General features: G+C 35.2%; 1 protein-coding gene across 1 annotated transcript in view; it reads right to left on the reverse strand.

Annotated features, from left to right (window-relative positions):
- Positions 1-19,001, reverse strand: part of DNAH8 (dynein axonemal heavy chain 8) — a 121,122-nt gene that overhangs the window by 84,988 nt on the left and 17,133 nt on the right. The window contains 13 exon segments of the mRNA XM_033512619.1: positions 1,686-1,812; positions 3,401-3,594; positions 5,186-5,381; positions 6,925-7,017; positions 8,219-8,317; positions 9,259-9,374; positions 10,415-10,544; positions 11,283-11,402; positions 13,619-13,735; positions 14,488-14,568; positions 15,523-15,710; positions 16,402-16,537; positions 17,287-17,406. Coding sequence (XP_033368510.1) covers positions 1,686-1,812; positions 3,401-3,594; positions 5,186-5,381; positions 6,925-7,017; positions 8,219-8,317; positions 9,259-9,374; positions 10,415-10,544; positions 11,283-11,402; positions 13,619-13,735; positions 14,488-14,568; positions 15,523-15,710; positions 16,402-16,537; positions 17,287-17,406 — 1,717 coding nt within the window.

Genomic DNA, 19,001 nt, shown 5'->3' on the forward strand with positions numbered 1-19,001 from the left:
AGGGATAAGTGCCTTTGGAATCCTTAGCACAATCAGCTGTAGCACAAATACCATAGAACAAACAGCTTAATTCAGAACACAATGTTCTGAGAGCTAGAGATACTAAAAATGGGACTGACTAAGTAGCCATGCCTCCTCCTGAAACAAACATTGAAAGTGAAAAACACATTAATGCTGTAAGTGCTAGTCTTTCACCAGTACCAAAGAAGGTGCTTTATGCTTCCAACACTCTTTATAATCATTGGCTGACCTGGTGGCCGACAGGAGTACCAAGGATAATCAAATCAGTGTCAATACACATTATTAACTCTTTGGAAAGCCTCCATAACAACTTCACAGTCATGACAGAACTTAGTTTCCACATTTACAAGCAGAGAAGGCAAGGAGAATGGAGGCTTTTTTAAAGTCAGATTTCTTAGGAGGATCTGAGTGAGCCCTGGCTGACAGCCAATGAGATCTCTTCAGTGATTCCTATTCATATTGAAATATGTCTAGATATATTTCAATATATATATTCATATTTACAAGAATAAACCTGGCTCTCATAGTATCCTTCTGGACAAAGCATACAGCTGGATAAACACATCAGGGGAGCAGCTGGCTCGCAGGTTAGACACAAAGGATTACAGGGAATGAGGTGACATCAGAGTGGGGACCTGGCACTAGAGAAATTCCACAAGGCTCCATTTTAGAACTTGCGTTCTTCAATAGTTTCATAAATGACTTGGACATAGAACTGGAAGGAATACTAAGGAAGTTCACAAACTAAGTGGAGCTGTTAACTCTTTTGAAGACACAGAGGCCCTGCAGAGAGACCTCAATAAATCAAAGGGCTGGGCAATGACCAACCCTATCTAGTTCAACAAGGTAATGTGCTGGATTCTGCACCTGGAATGGGGCAACCCTGGATGTACAGACAGACTGGAGAATGAGATGCTGGAAAGCAGTGGCACAGAAGGGAATCTGGGGCTTCTGGTTGACAGAAAGTTGAACATGAGTCAGCAGTGCCCTGGCAGTCAGGAGGCCCAAGCATGTCCTGGGGTACAGCAGGTACAGTATTACCAGCCACACAAGGGTGGGGATTGTCCAGCTCTGTTCTGGGCTGGGGCAGCCTCATCTTGAGCCCTGTATGCAGTTTTGGCCACCACAAAATAGGAAAGATACTAAACTATTAGAGAGCATCCAAAGGAGAGCAATGAGGATAATGAAGAGCCTTGGGTAGAAGCCAAATGAGAAACAGCCAAGGTTACTTGTTCTGTTCAGCCTGGGGAAGAGAAAGAGGGGAGACCTTATTGCAGTTGCAACTTTGCTTGTGAGGGGAAGAGGAGGGGCAGGCACTGATGTGTTCTTTGCAGTAACCAGTGACAGGACACAGAGGAATGGCTTGAAGTTGTGTCAGGGGAGGGTTAGGGTGGATATTAGAAAAAGGTTCTTCACCCAGAAGTGGTTGGACACTGGAACAGGCTCCCCAGGGAAATGGTCACAGCACCAGCCTGACAGAGTTCAAGAAGTATTTGGACAATATTCTCAGGTACTTGGTGTGATTCTTGGGGATGGTGCTGTGCAGGGTCAGGAGTTGGACTCAATGATCCTTGTGGGTCCCTTTCAACTAGGCGTCTTTTGTGACTCTGTGACTATTTTACTCATTATCTTACTGTACATACTAAGATAAGAAAATGTCATACCTGTGTGCAATTCAATTGGACCAAGAAGAATAACGGGTTTTAAATTTTTCATCTCTTGCTCAAACATATCGTAGTGAACTATTTCTTCTTTAATTTCAGACAGAGAGGGATCAGTAGCAAAAAATTCCTGTGTGCAGTATAAAATGTCAATCAACAAAGGTCCTTTTCCATAATTTTGGTAAAAGATGTTGTAACTGTTATTCAGTAATTACTGAAAATGTATACAATTATTATATTTGTTTTTAGCCTTCTGTAGCCTTGCTAGCATAGTAAAATGAATGCCAGTAACACTCAACCTTTTTGGGAAATTCCAACCAAATTAAACAGAGGAACAGATAAACAAGACATATTAAGGACCCACTTGTTTTGTGAAAACAAGTGACAAAACAGGTGAAACATGTGCCCCACACTTACAGGAAGACTACCTCATAAGCCAAACTATGTGTGAAACAATCACAATAAAATACAATTTCTAAGTAGTACCCTTGAGCAGAACTCAAGGGTAGAAATGTTTTGTGATTCTGCTGCATTTCAGAAATATTACTTAAGATATGTATTGATTATGCTTACACGGCATGGGCAAGTAATAAATACTGAAAGCTTTATCCCACTTCTACTCTTCTGTCTAAGAGTACCTAGACAGGCATAGTGGAAAAGGAAGAATGTAGAAATTAAACGTGTGTGTATAAAAATTGCCTTATTATTGAAGCTTTCACTCTAGCAGCATCCTATTCCTTTGTAGTAACTAGATCAAGCTAGTAGCATTAATTTGATTAGACTTAAAATTTTAATTAGACTAACAGCAAATTTTCAGCCCTGTTCATGAATTGGTGGGGTTCTAACCCTCATAAACTCATCTTGAATTCCACCATTTCATGGTCACCGCAGCCAAGACTGCCCTTGAGCTTCACTTTCCCCACCAACTTCTCATTGGTGAGAGCAAGATAGACTATGGCGCCTCTTCTCATTGGCTCTTCAATTATTTGGTCAAAGAAGTATCATCAACACATTCCAGGAACATTCTGGATTGCTTATGCCCTGCTGTGTTGTTCCTCCAGCAGATATCGGAGTGGTTGAAGTCCCCCATGAGGATCAGGGTTTGTGAATGTGAGGCTGATCCTGTCTGTCTACAGAAAGTTTCATCTGCTTGGACTTCCTGGTCAGGCAGCCTGTAGCAGATCCCCACAAAAATGTCACCTGTCCCTGCTCTCCTTTTAATTCTGGCCTGGTCTTCCCTGCCTAGCCTTCTTAAACAGCCTGTGTCCTTCCATTCCAACACTCGACTCATAGGTGCAATCTCACCATATCCCTGTGATACCAGTAGCCTAGCAGGTGTGTGCATGTTTCTAACTCCTCTTGTTAATTCCCCATGCTACCTGTGTCTGCACAGACATGCCTCATATCACACTGGGTTGCTTTCTCATGGCCAAAAATCCATAATTACATAAACAAAATAAAGCAACTACCAGGTTTTCAGTATCTAGAACGGCACAGAAGCAGGAAAAGGCAAACGAAAACACAAAAATTTACACAGAAGTAAAATGCTATTACTTCTCCTTAGTAGATATAGTATCATTCCTACAGAAAGATAAAAGAATTTCAGCTATAAATTATTTTTCTCCATATTTTTATCCTTGGTTTATCCAAATGTTTTCTGATTTCAAAAGATAGGATTAATGAAGAATAGTCCTGTAAATTATCATCGTTAGACTGACCTGAAATTTGGTATCTTTATCTTCTGTCCACAGCACCTTATATTTATCAAACTCTTGCAGAACTTCACTAACTCCTTCTTTTAGAGAATTCCCAGCAGAAGAGAGAAGCACAATTATTTTAGTAATAGCTTCATTTTCTGCAACACCTGCATAAAAATTTTTTAGCTTTCTGACAACCATATCATCAGTTCCTTCTGTAAAATAAAATTATATATCAATCAATGAATTGTTGAAAGTCTGATTAGAATTCTCTCCTAAACCTATCCATACCAAACTGAGCTTCAGTAAGGCTGAATATCCTATCCTAACTTCAGCTAAAGTAGCAGCTGCTAGCTCATGCCAGGCACTATACAGCTAGAGCAAATTCAGTCTAAAATGAAGGCTTTCAAATGGAAAGAAAACAGTCTTCTTCATTCACAAATTTAATTTTCTCCATTTTAATTTAAGCAGCATGTCAAAGGCCTCATAGACATTCATTATTATTTCATTTTTTTAAAAAAAATTCTTATAATTAAAGTTTTTAAATTGTATATACTGCTTAAAGCAGTGTAATCTTCTGGAACTGTTTTATTAATTGCTGATACTATCAGGGTCAATGTATTGACTCTGATATTCTTCAGATTCTTCAGATCTGATATTCTTCAATTCTAATTCTGTCATAATAATGCCTGAGCATTTTGAAGCAGATTTCAGCAAATGAAGAAGAAAAATCCACCCTTCCCACTGCATATATTGTTTAATGAGGGGGATTAAAGAGAACTCTAAAATCTCTTTTACTCTGAAGACCTCTTCTGGGCTCTGCTTACTGGAAACAGTCTCAGATTCATCTATCCTTACTAGTGTACTCCATAATCTCATTGCCCTATCCTTAACATATGCCCCCAGGTGTTGCTAATATCTAGTTAAAGGTTATGAAAATGGTAATTTGCTGATTCAGTATTTTGACACAGAAGAGGAAAAGACTCTGAGTGCCTGATGAGGATTGGCTACTGCCACCCTGCTTGAAGCCCATTAAAAGAGGTTAGAATCATATAAGACACATCAGTAGAAGAATAAAGTAACTGCTCTGGACTGTCAGAAAAACTTTCCAAGATGTTACAGACTTTTCAAAGGAACGATAACAAAGATGTAACTATATTGCATACCACTGGGTCAGCCAAACAGCTAAGAAAACCAGATGGTAAAAACATATTTAGGCTTTTATGGTAGCTTGCAAAATGTATGGAGAGATGCTTGGAAATAATATTAGGAAATAAAGTATTTGACTAAAATGGATGTAGGTCTGTCTTCAGTCAAATATTTTTCATTCACAGGAAAAAACATTTGAGGTGTTTTATAATCTGATCTAGGAATATATCCCGCAATTAAAATCTTTCCTGAAATCTGGCTTTTTCTGTATCTCAATATTTCAATGAAATTTAGTAGAAAGTCATGGTTTATGGCTTCAGCTATATCATTATGTGTACATTCCACAATAAGTAGGTAAAAAGATTGATCAACAGCTTACTTTGCCTTAAATTAAGTAGAATATTCAGAATCTAGCAATTTTTCAAAGTTTTTTGCTTCTTGTTTTTTAGAGCTGTAATACTTACATAAGCCTGAAAATCTATTTCTGAAAAATACAGACAATTAAATCAAAATAAACCCTCAAAATCAATGTAAAACAATCCACAGTAGGCTTTTATGATGAAAACTGAGCTTATCCACAAATATTTATATATGGCATAGTTATTAAGGCAAAAAGTAAAGTAAAAAAGTAAAACAAAACCTAAACAAACCACTTACTTTCCCCTTTTTTGGCTTTTTTTCCTTGTGATCCAAAGCCTGAAGAAGCTGCTTGCTGTGTGCTTGGTTCTGTTTTTAAAATAGACTTTTGCAAATGCCTCTGTCCCCACTGAGCAATTCCACGACTTACTTCCAATGTTAACTGAATCATGCGATTGATGGCGTGCTGTATATCATCTAAACTGGGAAGAATTACCTATTTAAAACAGTTGAAAAATTGTTGAAATAAATGCAACTGACTGTCATTTTTGAGATGTGAGTTTTACTCCAATCATAGTGAATTGCAGAGCTTACCCCAGTAGAGAAGTTGGAAAATATAACATTAGGAGGTTGTCTGGCTCAGAATTGCTTCTAAAGAGATGAAACATACTGTAGTGACCTACTATCTAATTATACAGTCATACTGTGGGTGAAATGGCAATCAAGTATATAAGCAGATAGATTTATTGGCTTTTTTTACAGCTATTTTATAAACTCCTACCTACAGCATTTAAAACATCATTTTTATGATGACTTCTATATAATGTGTAGGAAAACATTACAAGCCTTGTTTTTTACACTCTAGAATAACAAATCGTTAGAAATCATATTCTATGGTGCAACCACTACTTCCCACCCTTCTGGGGCCTTATGTATGAGCAGCTGCATACAAAAAAGCAATGCTCTTGCAAAATCTTAGTAGCATTAGCAAAGTGCTAATTTTACCCAGAATTACTTGATTATGGCCCTGGATTAGCCAAGCATTTGAGGGCTGAAAAGAGAAATGTACTTCCTTTGCAGCAGGAAGAGCTTGATGCTTTATGCTTCTATAAATATCAAAAAGGTAAGTATTCTACACTTCGGCAGAACTTGCGTATCGTGTACACACACACAATGTGAATGTATAACAGAATGATGATATGAACACCTGTTCAATGTCAAAAGAAATACCACCTTTGAGCAGAACCCTTTTTTCATTGTAATTTCAATATAAAACCATTAATCTTTATAAAACATTTGAGAAATTTTGTTACTTTCATAAAATAAGAAATGCATATGGCTGACACATATTTATCTTACTTTACAAAAGGAAAACAAACTAATGCTTTAGTTCTTTGCAATTGAGCTGTCTTTTTTTCCCCTGTATGTAGATGTCCACAACTCCTTTTTCTGGTTTTGAATCTTCTGTTTCTGCTCAGTGTTCCTCATTCTGGTCGTCTAACTTCCCATTTAGGTGGCTAAAGCCAAACTGAGCAAAGTTAATGTTCATTACTGAAATTCAACAAAAGAATTTAGATTACACAAATAAGAGTTAAAATATTATGATAATGATAATGATAATGATAGTAATAGTAAAAATGATAATGATGATGATAATGATGATGATTATGATTATGATAATAATAATAATAATAATAATAATAGTAATGCAAGATGAAGAACCTATTCCAGTAATGTAACTACTATATGTGAGGAGAACTGTAATAATTCTGCAAAGAACATGGATGAACAGATTGCAGTGTAATTGCTAAACCACACAACGTTAAAAAACTAGGTTCTGCAAACACCACTGAGACACAGGCCAGAGCACTGGGACTGTGAGCACATTTCACCAGTGCTCTCAGCACACTGAAGGATGTGAGCAAGTGCTCTCCTTTGGAACAGATGCTGGTCCAGTGGAAGCATACCCTGCACTTGGGCAAATGCAGGGATAACTACAAGCAGTGTATCATACCTTACCTATATGATATAAAACTTACCAGGTTGGGAATATCAAGGTGTATTTCTGCTTTTAGAAAAGGAGTGATGTCCTCAGATTTTCTATAAAATAATTTTGACACATTTCATAAACACTTCATCACAAAATCTCCTTAGTTCATCTGAGAAATATAATTTTGAACTACATTTTCTGACAAAACACACGTGGTGAATTTTCACATGAAACTATGTGCTATTCCCCAAACTTGCATAAGTTTATTGTTTAAAGAATAAAGAAAATAGCTAGAGCTCCACCATTCTGACAAAGGTTAGCTTGGATCCAGCCATTGCTTTCAGAATTTTTTATCCAGATTATTTTCTGATTCAGGATTTTAGTCTCTTGGGTTCAGAATGATGGAACTCTGCAAGTGCTTTGAACAGGGCATAAGAAGGTCTCACTGACCATTACATGCAACAACCTATCAAGAGCAAAAGTTTTCCCATTACATTTTAGAAAAGTATTCAACAAAATGGAAAAATTTTCAAAGATGACAAGCTAGTGCAAAATGATAAAAACATGATAATAACCTACTCAAAACTAAAATTAAAACCTAAAAACATGGAGAAAAGTATAATTTTAAATGATGTGGTGTGATATAGTGACCCAATAAGAGAAGATTCAACAATATGATGCAGTAGATGAAAATGAAGGAAACCATAAAAATTCCTATTGATTTTGATAAGGATTTCAATACAGTTTTTATGAAAAATGTCCTTAGAAAAAGAAAAAAATAATTCAGACTTTAACAAATATTAATGACAAAACATCATGAACTTCATTTGCTTGAAATAAATTCTCTTAAGAGAATTCTAAGTAGACTTCTCAATATACACTATATTGTACTGAAACAATTCTGTCTCTGATATGTATGCCTGTTTGAGCAGAGAAGAATCTATAGAATCTATAGAAATCATAGGAGACTGTCACTAAAGGACACAAAATGATTCACACTACTACCTTCGGTGTTAGAACAAAAAACCCATGACTTTTTATTTCCTGACTCCAGTATTTATAAATTCTTGACAATGGCAGGGATTGGATAATTAAATTACCACCTTACCAAGCACACCGGTCATGCAAAATGTCCATCAAAAAACATTTCTCAGAAGGAATGTGATAAACAACTTATGTTTACCAGACTCCCATGGGAAAGTAACTAAAACTATGAAAACATTATCAGGTTTAATTTTCAGGGTGACAGGAGACTGATTTTGTATGGATCTTGCCATTATCATGAAGAATTCATAAAAAGTGCATACTTGAAGGAACCTTTCGTTTGCAACTTACATTGGAACACTCATTCTTCTTTTAATACGATCCAAAGACAGTCTGGTTGCTTTCTGCAGGCTGATTAGCAGCCGGCGACTGAAATAGGCAAGTAAGTCTTTACAGTTCTGTAATAAATAAACCATACATTATTTAGCATCATATTCCCAGAGAAACCTGAAAATTATTGCAAAAAGGTTTTAAGTCAAACCTAATTGGTTTTGTCAGAAGGAATTTATGCTGTAAGCATAAATGAAACATGAAAAACACAAAGTGAGAAGTTGGGAGTTATAAGTAAGTAAATAAGAAAAAACTGCATGGAAAAGAGAGTACAGTATGTGAGAAAAAACTTGGCTTATTCAGATACAAAATACTGAAATCTGTTTGAAATAAGCTCCTTCAGAAAAGCTTTCCATATTAAAAAAAGAACAAACACAAAACCAAGCCACAAAACTAAACCATGAATTATTTAAGAATATTGATGTGTATGTACCCGTTTTGAATAAGAGACAAATACAGTAAAATCTAACTGGATTAAGAATATGAAACTATGGCTACATTAAATGATCACTATTAGAAAAACAATGTAACATCATAGCATTATTGCATTTGTGGTTGTAAGTTTGAGAGCCTTTGTTCTGTACTTCTACCTTCCTTCTCTGCTGAACATGAAGAGATTGAAGAGATTCTTCATGGAAAAAGCACAAAGATAATCTTTATTGATGAAGTTGGAAGAGAAGGATAGAAAGGATGAAAGATCCTGTCTACCTAAGAAGGAAAGCCTGTGTTATGGCTTAGGTACGTTATTGTCTCCAATTTTTATATTTACCACATGTGTCAAGAATTTGTTTAATAAAGGTGATAATTGGAATAACATGCAATATATTTGGGAAAACTAAAATCCATCTTAAATGCTCTTTTTAGGCAAGCTATTTTATAATTTGTAAATTTCATTTAATACTGTCCATGTGATGTTTTTCTGTAATATAGATATGCAGCTACCAAAACTCAAGGTCCTGTTTACTAATCCAATTGGTCTAAAAATAATTTCCTTATTTTCACAAAATACCTTTTTAAACTCTTCTTCTTTATCATTGCCCTTGCTATCATCACTTTGAGATCCTTCAGCAAGAGTTTTTTCTTTCTCCTTCTCTCTACCTTCAAATGCTATATGTTTTTCTTTTCCTGTAAATTTAAAAAAAAAATTGTAATTGCATATATATTCTGCCTTAAAACATATTGTCCCCACATTAGAGGCTAAACAATATCGACTTTTATTTTAGTAATACCTGGATCATCAAAAACTGGTTTTATTTCATGACACTTTTTCACACCAGGAATGTGGTTAAGGTCTAGCCTATAAGCCTTATCCTAACAAACACTGTGCACTACCAATCTGTTACTGAAGATGCATAGGCAGACATTAATATACCAGTCAAAATGGCCAAAAAAGTCAAAATCCGTATAAACAATTTAACAAAAGACAGAGAAGTATTTTTGTGTCATCTTTTTTTTTTTTTTTGCATGCTATTGAACCTTCTGGAGTATTTACCCAGCCTATGCCTCTGTACCTGGAGAAACCTGAACCCAGAAGGAAAAAAATCCTGTGAAAGAGCTCCACTACTGATGATTAAGCCTCAAAATACTTTTTTCCTTAAAACATTTTTTTTTTCTTCCTCAAAATATAAACTATTTCTCTTGTAACAGTATGGGATCTTCTTAAATCTTTTTATGACATCCCAAAGAAGTGGGAACCAGGGGTACAAGAGCCAGAAGTTGACTGTACTACTTTAAACTGAGCAGCCAGCAAAGCACATAATTCTGCTGTGGCAGGAAAGTTAAAAATGGAGGGATAGTACAAAATAGGTGACAGAGCTGATAAGAGAGGAACACTGGATTTCACTTAGAGATGGGGGGATGTGAAGTGGTAGAGTTAGGATGAGTGACTGAAAGAAATGGAACTTTATTGCTCTTCCTCTAGATCAAATACTTTGTTAATCTAAAGGACAGCTTTTAACTCTAGGAACCCCACGAAAACTGAATTACCTTCATATTTCATGAGGTAATAATTTAGTTTAATAGTGGTTAAAGAAGGTGGAACTGTGACATAGATGAAATTGTAGTGGGAGGGAAAAGTCTGAAGCAAATTAGTTAGAACTGATCAGTTTTAATAAAAAGTAGCTAAGTCTACAGAACTTTTTATTTAAATAAGCAACATTAACTACCTTGTGATTCTGAGGGCTTAGGAGATGGAAATTCATAGTTCTTTTCAAATAGATCTATTAGATCTTGAACAGCATCTTCAATGTGCATGCTTTTTATGTTCAATAACTCAGCACATTCTTTAGTATAAGCCTGTTAAATAAAAATATCAAGTCTTAGTATCACTGATTATCTTATTGCTGTTTCTCTTCATGGGGATTCAAAACATTTCCCTAAATATTGTATTAATCACACCAAAACTATTTCAATGAAACATATATATTTATTAAAATATACTTGTATATTTATAAAAACTTATGTTATATTATCACTATATTTTAAATTCCTAAAAAAAATCCTTTTTTGAAATATGGGCACTTTTAGGTGCTCAAAAAAAATCCTGAGTATTGAAAGGGGGGGTCACTGTCTGAATCTGAAATTATCCAAATACTGTTTCCACTCTCCTTAATGATTTTATTTACTTGCACTGATTTGATAATTAATACATTTTTAGCCTATTTTGGAATAAGAAAGCTTTCAGATTTTCAAATATAGTTGTTAGAAAGCATTTTTTGCCCTCTCCTTTAAAACAAATTGGGAAAAATAGGGAGGAAGAAAGGCTATATTTGTCTGAGGTCCTTCATACACAAAAAATCTCATCTAAGTACAAAGCACTTAAATAAGATTATCTATGAAATACTACAGCTTAAGTATCTCAATTACCAAAGAACCAATGTATCTTCATATAAAATGTTTTAAGCAAAATAATTTAATTATAAATAAAGTTCTGTATTTCCACATAGAGATTTTTTAAATTTTATTTTCATTTACTAAGGCATTTTTTCTAATGTGCCCTAGGATTTAAGTTGAAAAATGTGAAGTGGTACACACCTCATTGTCAGTCAATAGATCCTCTATTTTGATAGGACCATCTACTGGTAAGCTCACTAAAGAAGTATTTGATATTTCTTTTAATATTAAACCAATCCGCACGTCACTTATAATATTAACCTAAAAAGAGAAAATCATGTTAATACCACACACTTCTCTTTAAGGCATAATGTATTCTATTTTAGAGAGCTCTAAGAGGTAAAAAAATGTTTTGCAAAAAAATAAATACAAGAATGTTAAAGAGTACAAGATATAAGAAAGTGAATAATGACAAGAGTTATGGTAACTTAAGGGTTATTTGCAATGGCTAGACTCTCAAAGTATCCTGGCTGGTTTAACTGCAGTTTTAGGCAGACAGGCAACAACAAAAGTCAGACCCTAGATCATTCTTGTCCTGAAAGATACAGAGTTTCTAGATTAAATAAAACAGAGTAATAGAACAAGCTACATCAATATAATTGGATTCTTGTTCATGATCTTACTCATCACAAGTCTAGCAGCAAGGCAAAGGAGACGTCTACTGCAAATTGCTTGATGGATTAATCTTCAGTCCTTCTCCTTCTTTTAGTCAACACAGGCTTTTTCTGGGTTTTTGATTCTAAATTGCAGCATTTATACTAATAATTGCATTATTAGTATACGGTCAACTACACTGAATTGTTTTTACCATGGCAAACAGAACGTTGATCATAGGTATGATTTTATGCCATATATAAAAAGAACTCGATACACTGACCAGTGACTAATAATCTCTTACCACAGTAGACACAATTTACAATATTCATAGAGGAGATACTAGTCACAGAGTTTAACCATCAAGCCAGAAGGACAATCTGACTGTCAAGGTAAATTCTTGAGGAAAAATCAAGACAATATTGGTCCCCAAGCATGTTAAATCATATAATCATAGCATATCAAATTTAAAGATCATCTTCAAAGATCATCTGGTCCAACCTTTCTTGGAAAAAGTACAGCTAGACAAGATGGCACAGCACCCTGTCCAGCTGAGTCACAAAATTGTCCTGGGGGGAATCCACCACTTCCAGTGTGAGATGATTTCAGTGGTTGACTGTTCTCATTTGCCAAAAATTTTCTTCTTGGGTCAAGTTGGAATCTTTCCATAAGTAACATGATTATCCCCCATCTTTCCCACATAAACCATTGTAAAACTGGGGTCCTCATCTTCTTTGCAGTGGATCTTCAAATATTACATCATGATGTTGAGGTCTCCCGTAAGACTTCTTTACTCAAGGGTGAACAAAACCATTTCTCTCAACCTTTCCTCATTTGTCAGGCTTTCCAGTCCTTTGATCATCACTGTGGCCCTTCCCTGAACCCTCTTCAAATTTCTTTTGTATAGCAGGGATCAAAACTGAATACAGTTCCAGGTTTGGCTTCACTGAGCAGACGAGGATGGTGATCTGTTATCTCTGCTGGTTAATGCAACCCAGCATCCTGCTGACTTTTCTTTGCTGGAGCAGCACACCGTTCACTCAAACTGAATTTGTTATCCACAAGGATGCCCAGGTCATTTTTCACAGAGCTGTTCCCTGGTCAGGTAGATCTCAGCCTATGCTGCACTCCTGGATTATGTGCATAATATGTGGATTATGTAGATAAAGTGCAAGACCTTACATTTGTCCTTGTTGAACTTTGTAAGGTTCTTGTTAGCCTACTCTTCATGCCTATTCAGGTCTTCCTGCAGGGTGGCTCTCCACTTTCCCATTTCCCATTTAGCTTGGTGTCATTGGCAAACTTTTTCAGGGTCTGCTTGATCCCATCATCCAAATTATTTATGTGGATATTAAAAATGGAATAAAATGAATTCAGAAATTATGTGACAAATACCAAGAGAGTAAAAGAGCACATAGCAGCATGCAGAGAACTGTGAGGAAAAAGCATATTCTCCTTCATTATTTTATGGGCTGCACAAAGAGGACAGTTTCACAACATGCCCGCTATGAATAGAGTTAATGTTCTAAAGCTCTCTACTCAATAGTTTTTACATGGAAGTATCTTTTACGCAGCTGCACTCATGGACATGCACTCAAAGACAGGTATTGACTCTGAAAATAAGAGTTAAAGTCCCAGAATGTGAAGACAAGAAGTGGAAATAGATTCTATTTTAAGGACAGAAGCAAAAATCAAACGTGATGGCAATAATAGGAGAGAATAATTAAGTATATCCCTACTCCAAAAAAAAGGAACCTATTTTAAAAATTTCTATGGTATGGTACAAAAATAAGTACAGATTACGTTTGAATATGAAAAATAGTGTCCTATAAATAATTTCTATAAGCTTTTCATTTTATTTATATAGTGAGCAGCTGGATTACCCTTCTCAAAAGCTGTCTAAAAATATGCAGAACTTGATCAGCTTCTTGAAAGAAAGTTTCCAGTGTGACAGATGACCAAGACAACATGGTAAGTCCTTGCCTCAACACACCTTCCATCTAAGCATAAAGATATGATTTAATAGGTTTAAAACAAACAAGCAAACAAATAGAACAGAAAATAATTAAAACAAGCGCTATTATTATTAGAATCACTAACATTGCTTATAAAACAGAGTGGTGTGCAAGGGAGGATATAAGATTCCAACAAAAAGGTAAAACAAATTTATGCAACAGGAAGGAAGGGGAGGGTAGTGCATACTATAGCCTCAGTATTTTTGTTTCTCACACTTCTGTCCAACTTTGTAGTTATATAAACTTACACAAACTCTAGAACCTTTTGGTGTGACTACTTACAACCAAAATGAGGAGAGTTACTTAGAACAGTCACGTACTTGTAAATGTCTGGCAAAACCAAATGGTTTGTGGTATAGACATTCTGCATCTCCAATACAACTGTACCTTTAGTGTAGCATTCTACACCACTGAAGAGACTCAATTTACAAGGTTAATAATTCTCCCTGAGTGAACTTCCATGTTAAAGCCAGAGATTTGTGGAGATAAACAGACCTCAAGGACTATATTTTTTGTTCTGCTGGTCTTCTATCTCATAGGCACTAAGATTATTTGATTGTAAAACACATTATTTGAGAAATGTATGAAGGATGCAAAGAACAAATTTTTAGTCTTAAAGGTCTCAGTAAAATCCATTAAGCTCACAACATGCAGATCCATCTAAATATTTCAGTATTATAAATTAGGTTTTCTTAACTTCTTATGAGGTGTACTGAAGTGCATGCAGCAATACCAACCTTTTCCATTTTTGGTGTCAGCAGATTTACAAACATGTTTGGTGTTCCTTTACGCAAATCTTCAAATAACTGGACAAGACTCTGTTGATTATTAGAAAGGGTTTTTCAAGGGTTGATTATTAGAAAGGGTATTTCAAGCATTTCTTTACTCAAGAAAACAATTTGTCATACAATCAAATAATTGAAAAAAGATATTGAAAGCCGCACATTGCTTTCAGCATTTCAAGTATAATTAAAAACAACTGTAGAAATTTACACAGATATTATGTATCTATGAACATCATTCTTGGGATGTAACAAATTTGTATCGTGCTATAGAAGGAGGAATGAAAACCATCTTTGTGCAACACTTTCTTAAGGCACAAAGCCAGAAAAAGAATGATCTTTCTCTAGAAATAAATACAGCTTGAACTTTAGCAACCATAACTTGCAATACCCTCTTAAAATTGAGTTTCATATGCTTTAGATGCTTAAATCAGGTGTGAACTCAATTTTAAAATATCCTCTTGTCTTATGCTATATGCACACACAAGAAAAGTCTTGTATGATGCGCCTCATCCCCAAGATACAGGCTCCTTGAAATAACACCATAACGGAGACTACAACAAGTATAACAAAAATAATTTCACTTGCAGGTAACCTGCAAAATTCTTCACATTTCTGTGGCTCACCATATATTCCAAACCAGACTAACTCCAATATTTCTTCTCAAAAACTCAAAAAACCTGCATTTTACTGATTTTCAGACTGTGAAAACTTTTTGTATAGCTTAAATTATTTCATAACCAAGGTATACTTAGTGTGCCATTTGGTATATGAAGCATATATTCTTATATTTAAGTATCTACCAGCCCACACAGGACTTAGCAGGGCATTTTCAAATGAGATTTTCTATGTCCACCTGTGCATTCTGCAAATTTACCTTAAACTATCTCTTCCCCAGCTTTAATCTTTAGCTATAGAAAAAAAATTCATGTTTAAACACATATCCTTTTAAATTTTTTAAACAGCGATCACAATACTTTCCAAGTTTACCTCTAACTGCAACTTGTTTGACTTCAATTTATCTTCCATTACTGCTATCTTGACTGCCTGCTCTGGTACGTCCAGACCCAACTTTATCATACATTTCGTCTCCCGCACAATCTCTAGAATTTGGCCATCAAAATTAACTAGGAGCTTCTCAGTTGTAGGATGACGCACAAATATTGTGGACTGTAAGGCTAATGTAAAGACATTCTGGTATCAGTTTCTAACACAAAAAATTATTTAAATTCTATAAATTATTATGAAAACCAGATTTCTAACATTACAATATAGTCATTAGGTATGTAGGGTTACTTGTGAAATATCTTCATGTAGTTTTCAGTTGAAGAAAATACACAACCAACTTCCATCATATTAACTTTCTGCCTTTCTCTTCATAAACTAAACAAGTCTCAGATCCAGTCTTATTTGTGTCATAATTTTTCTCAGCCCAAGTTAAAAAATTATGAAATTAATTCTCTGAGGACCGGGAAACACAATGCTTGAATATCAAACATTTCTAGGCATTATTACTTGTCCTTAGAGGGACTGGGGCAATACAATCTTATGAATTAGTATACCAGAAAAAAAACCAAACCAGAAATAATTATTAAATAGTACACATAGAGAATTTAAATACCAAAGTTATCTATGTCTTAAATTTGTGTCACTAATATTTACAGTCATCTGTCAAATAGAGTACCAAATCTGCAATCCTCTGCATCAAAACTAAGTTTCAAGGTCAGTAAGGCACTGAGATTATATTACTGAGCCTGCTAATTGGGTCATGACTTTAAGGGTAAATTAGGCTTAAAAAAAGTATCTGATTTGATTTAAATTAGTATTCAACAACAATTTAAAGAAGCAAGTACATATTTAATTACTTACGATATTGTAATTGTGACATTTCCTTCATCCACGCGTTATGATAGACTACCTCAAACTCCACCAATACATATGCAAGTTTGTTGTATGATTGAACAACTGCTTTACCTTCTGGACTTGCCAAGATGTCTGAATGTTTCTATTTAAACACAGTACATTCAAATTAAAACTATATCCGAAACCACCCATACCATTTGGATTTTTCTCAGTTTAGCTATTGTCTATACTATATAGTGTAGGTTGATATTATGAATTATACTGACAGAGCTCTTAAAAACTATTTAAAATATTTATGATTCAATTTATCAGGGCAATAAAGTAATTAAGCACTTATAAAAAGCAAATACTAAATATTTAACATCAGTAAGAGCAATAACTTTAATATGCTGTCATAAATACCTGCATTTCACAGTGAAATGGATACTCAGTTCTACTCAAAACTGAGTAACTGCAAATTTATTGGAAAAGCTTCCTTTTTTAATGAGGTGATATATTTTAATCACAATGATATTTATGCCTGTTTTCCTTGGAACAAATGTAGATGAGCATTATTCACCTCTGAGGGAAACAGAAAAGTGAAAAACTCTCTCTGAAGTTAACTAGGCATGAGACCCTGCATGCTTTGTAGGAGAATCACTCAAATGTTTCAAGAATTCTTCAAGGTTATTATCAACTAAAATAGTCTAGTCTGTTCTATTCCAACACTACATCTTGGATCTACAAAAAGGGTTACTGCAGAGCAGTATAAACATACAAAGAAAAATGTTGCGTAGCATATAACAAGTGATGTAATCATAACTAGAAACTTTATGATCACTCTATTGAAGTAAGACAGTTCACTGTTACATAAAACAACTAATTTTTCGGCCCATCTTACATTCAACTTACATGGAAATAGCTGATTGGTTCATTTACCCTTCTGAATAGCTGTCTCACCCACAGTATCTTTCCTGCAATAGGTGGCATGTTTCGAGCAAGAGGAGGGTCATCTTTCTGAGTTTGGTAAAGCTACAGTAAGAACAATATCATTAAACATATGCATTAAAACTCTATTGAAATGCTAAACTGTTTTCTCTGGTACCACAATTTCTTCCTTCTCCCAAACAGATTAAATTTGAGTGGAATCACACAACAGTTCATGGAGAGAAAAATGTATTTCTTCCCTGATTTGGTACACTTCAAAGATGTACACATATCAATGCTGGTACCTCTCCTGTCTCCATTATCTCATGCTGTTTCTCCGCTGTGCTTACTTATGACAGAGTCCTGAGTACACACCATCCCAGGGTTGAGTAGCCAGTATTCAGTATCAAGTCTGACACCTGACTTAGAAGCCATATGCTGTGAAAGCAAGCTGTTTAAAGAAGCGGTGTCAGGAGAACCTTTGTGGGGCTTTTCCTCCTTTGCATAGGTACTGGCCTCAGGAGAGGCCAAAGCTAGATTAACTGAGAGCTTTTTCCTGAAGAGAAACATCAACACTATTCTTCAGACACACATATCTGACTATTAGCTAACATTTCAGGATTTGGACTTAATTATTCTTGTGAGTCCCTTCCAAATCAGGATAATTTAGCATTCTATGATATGCACTTTTCTACTAACTTCTAATCAAAATGCATGTAGATATTCCTGGATACACAGTCCATGATTTTATCTGTGACCAACATGAGAAAAAATGTCCCCTGCTCAGTGCATGACTCCATTACAGTAAAAAAAAAAGGCCTTAAGTTATAATGTACAAAACTTGCATTAACAAAATATTCAATCACTTTAGAACCAGCATTGCAGTAGGAGCAACTTTGTATTAGAAATAACTTGCTTGGCAAAGATAAAAGGCAATCTAGCAATATCTAATAAATAGTTACAACTAGTCAGTAGAATCAAGACCTTTCTGACAGAAGAAAGGAGTATTTGCATCCACCCAACTTTATGCATGCAAACCCAGGCTGTGACAACACAGACTCTGATGACACGACTCTTCACTAACTAGGTCTTCTTAGCCCTACCCTGTCTCCTGCAGTCCCAACCAAAGAAATCCAAGCAGCTTCATGGTGATCTTGAGAGGAACTGACCTGGATGAAACCCTCTCAGTAAATGTACATATTTTTCTTTTGCCTGGGAAAATACAGCTAAGGGTGGGCTACATGATTTTTTTAAGCAAGCAATGCTCCTGAAAAATCTGTTCATCTAGTTAAGCCAGTAATTAGGGGTTCAGGGATTGATTGTTATATACAGTGTGTAGGTAGGGAAAGGACACTGTAAAGAATGGTTCAGAGGAGATCTGCTAGGCTACAGTTTTAAGTCATGGTTCGGAGGAAAATTTTTCTAATAAGTGCAGAGTTTATCACTATTGGCTCCTTGTGTAAACTTCTATCATTGATCTTAGAAAATGTAAGCATCTCAAAAAAAATTTTCAACAGTCTGTTTTCCATATTCCCTTTATATTCACTGAAGAAAAATGGTCATTTGGAAGGAATTATTTAAATCCTCAGGACACTGCATAAAACTGACCAGATTAACTCACTTTAGAGTAATTCTTCCTTTCTTTCTTGCTTGCTTGAGTATAAGGGGAGTTTGGACATCTAATTCTGATGCAGATGTTT

Source organism: Parus major, chromosome 3 (assembly GCF_001522545.3).
Source record: "Parus major isolate Abel chromosome 3, Parus_major1.1, whole genome shotgun sequence".
NCBI classification, from domain to species: domain Eukaryota; kingdom Metazoa; phylum Chordata; class Aves; order Passeriformes; family Paridae; genus Parus; species Parus major.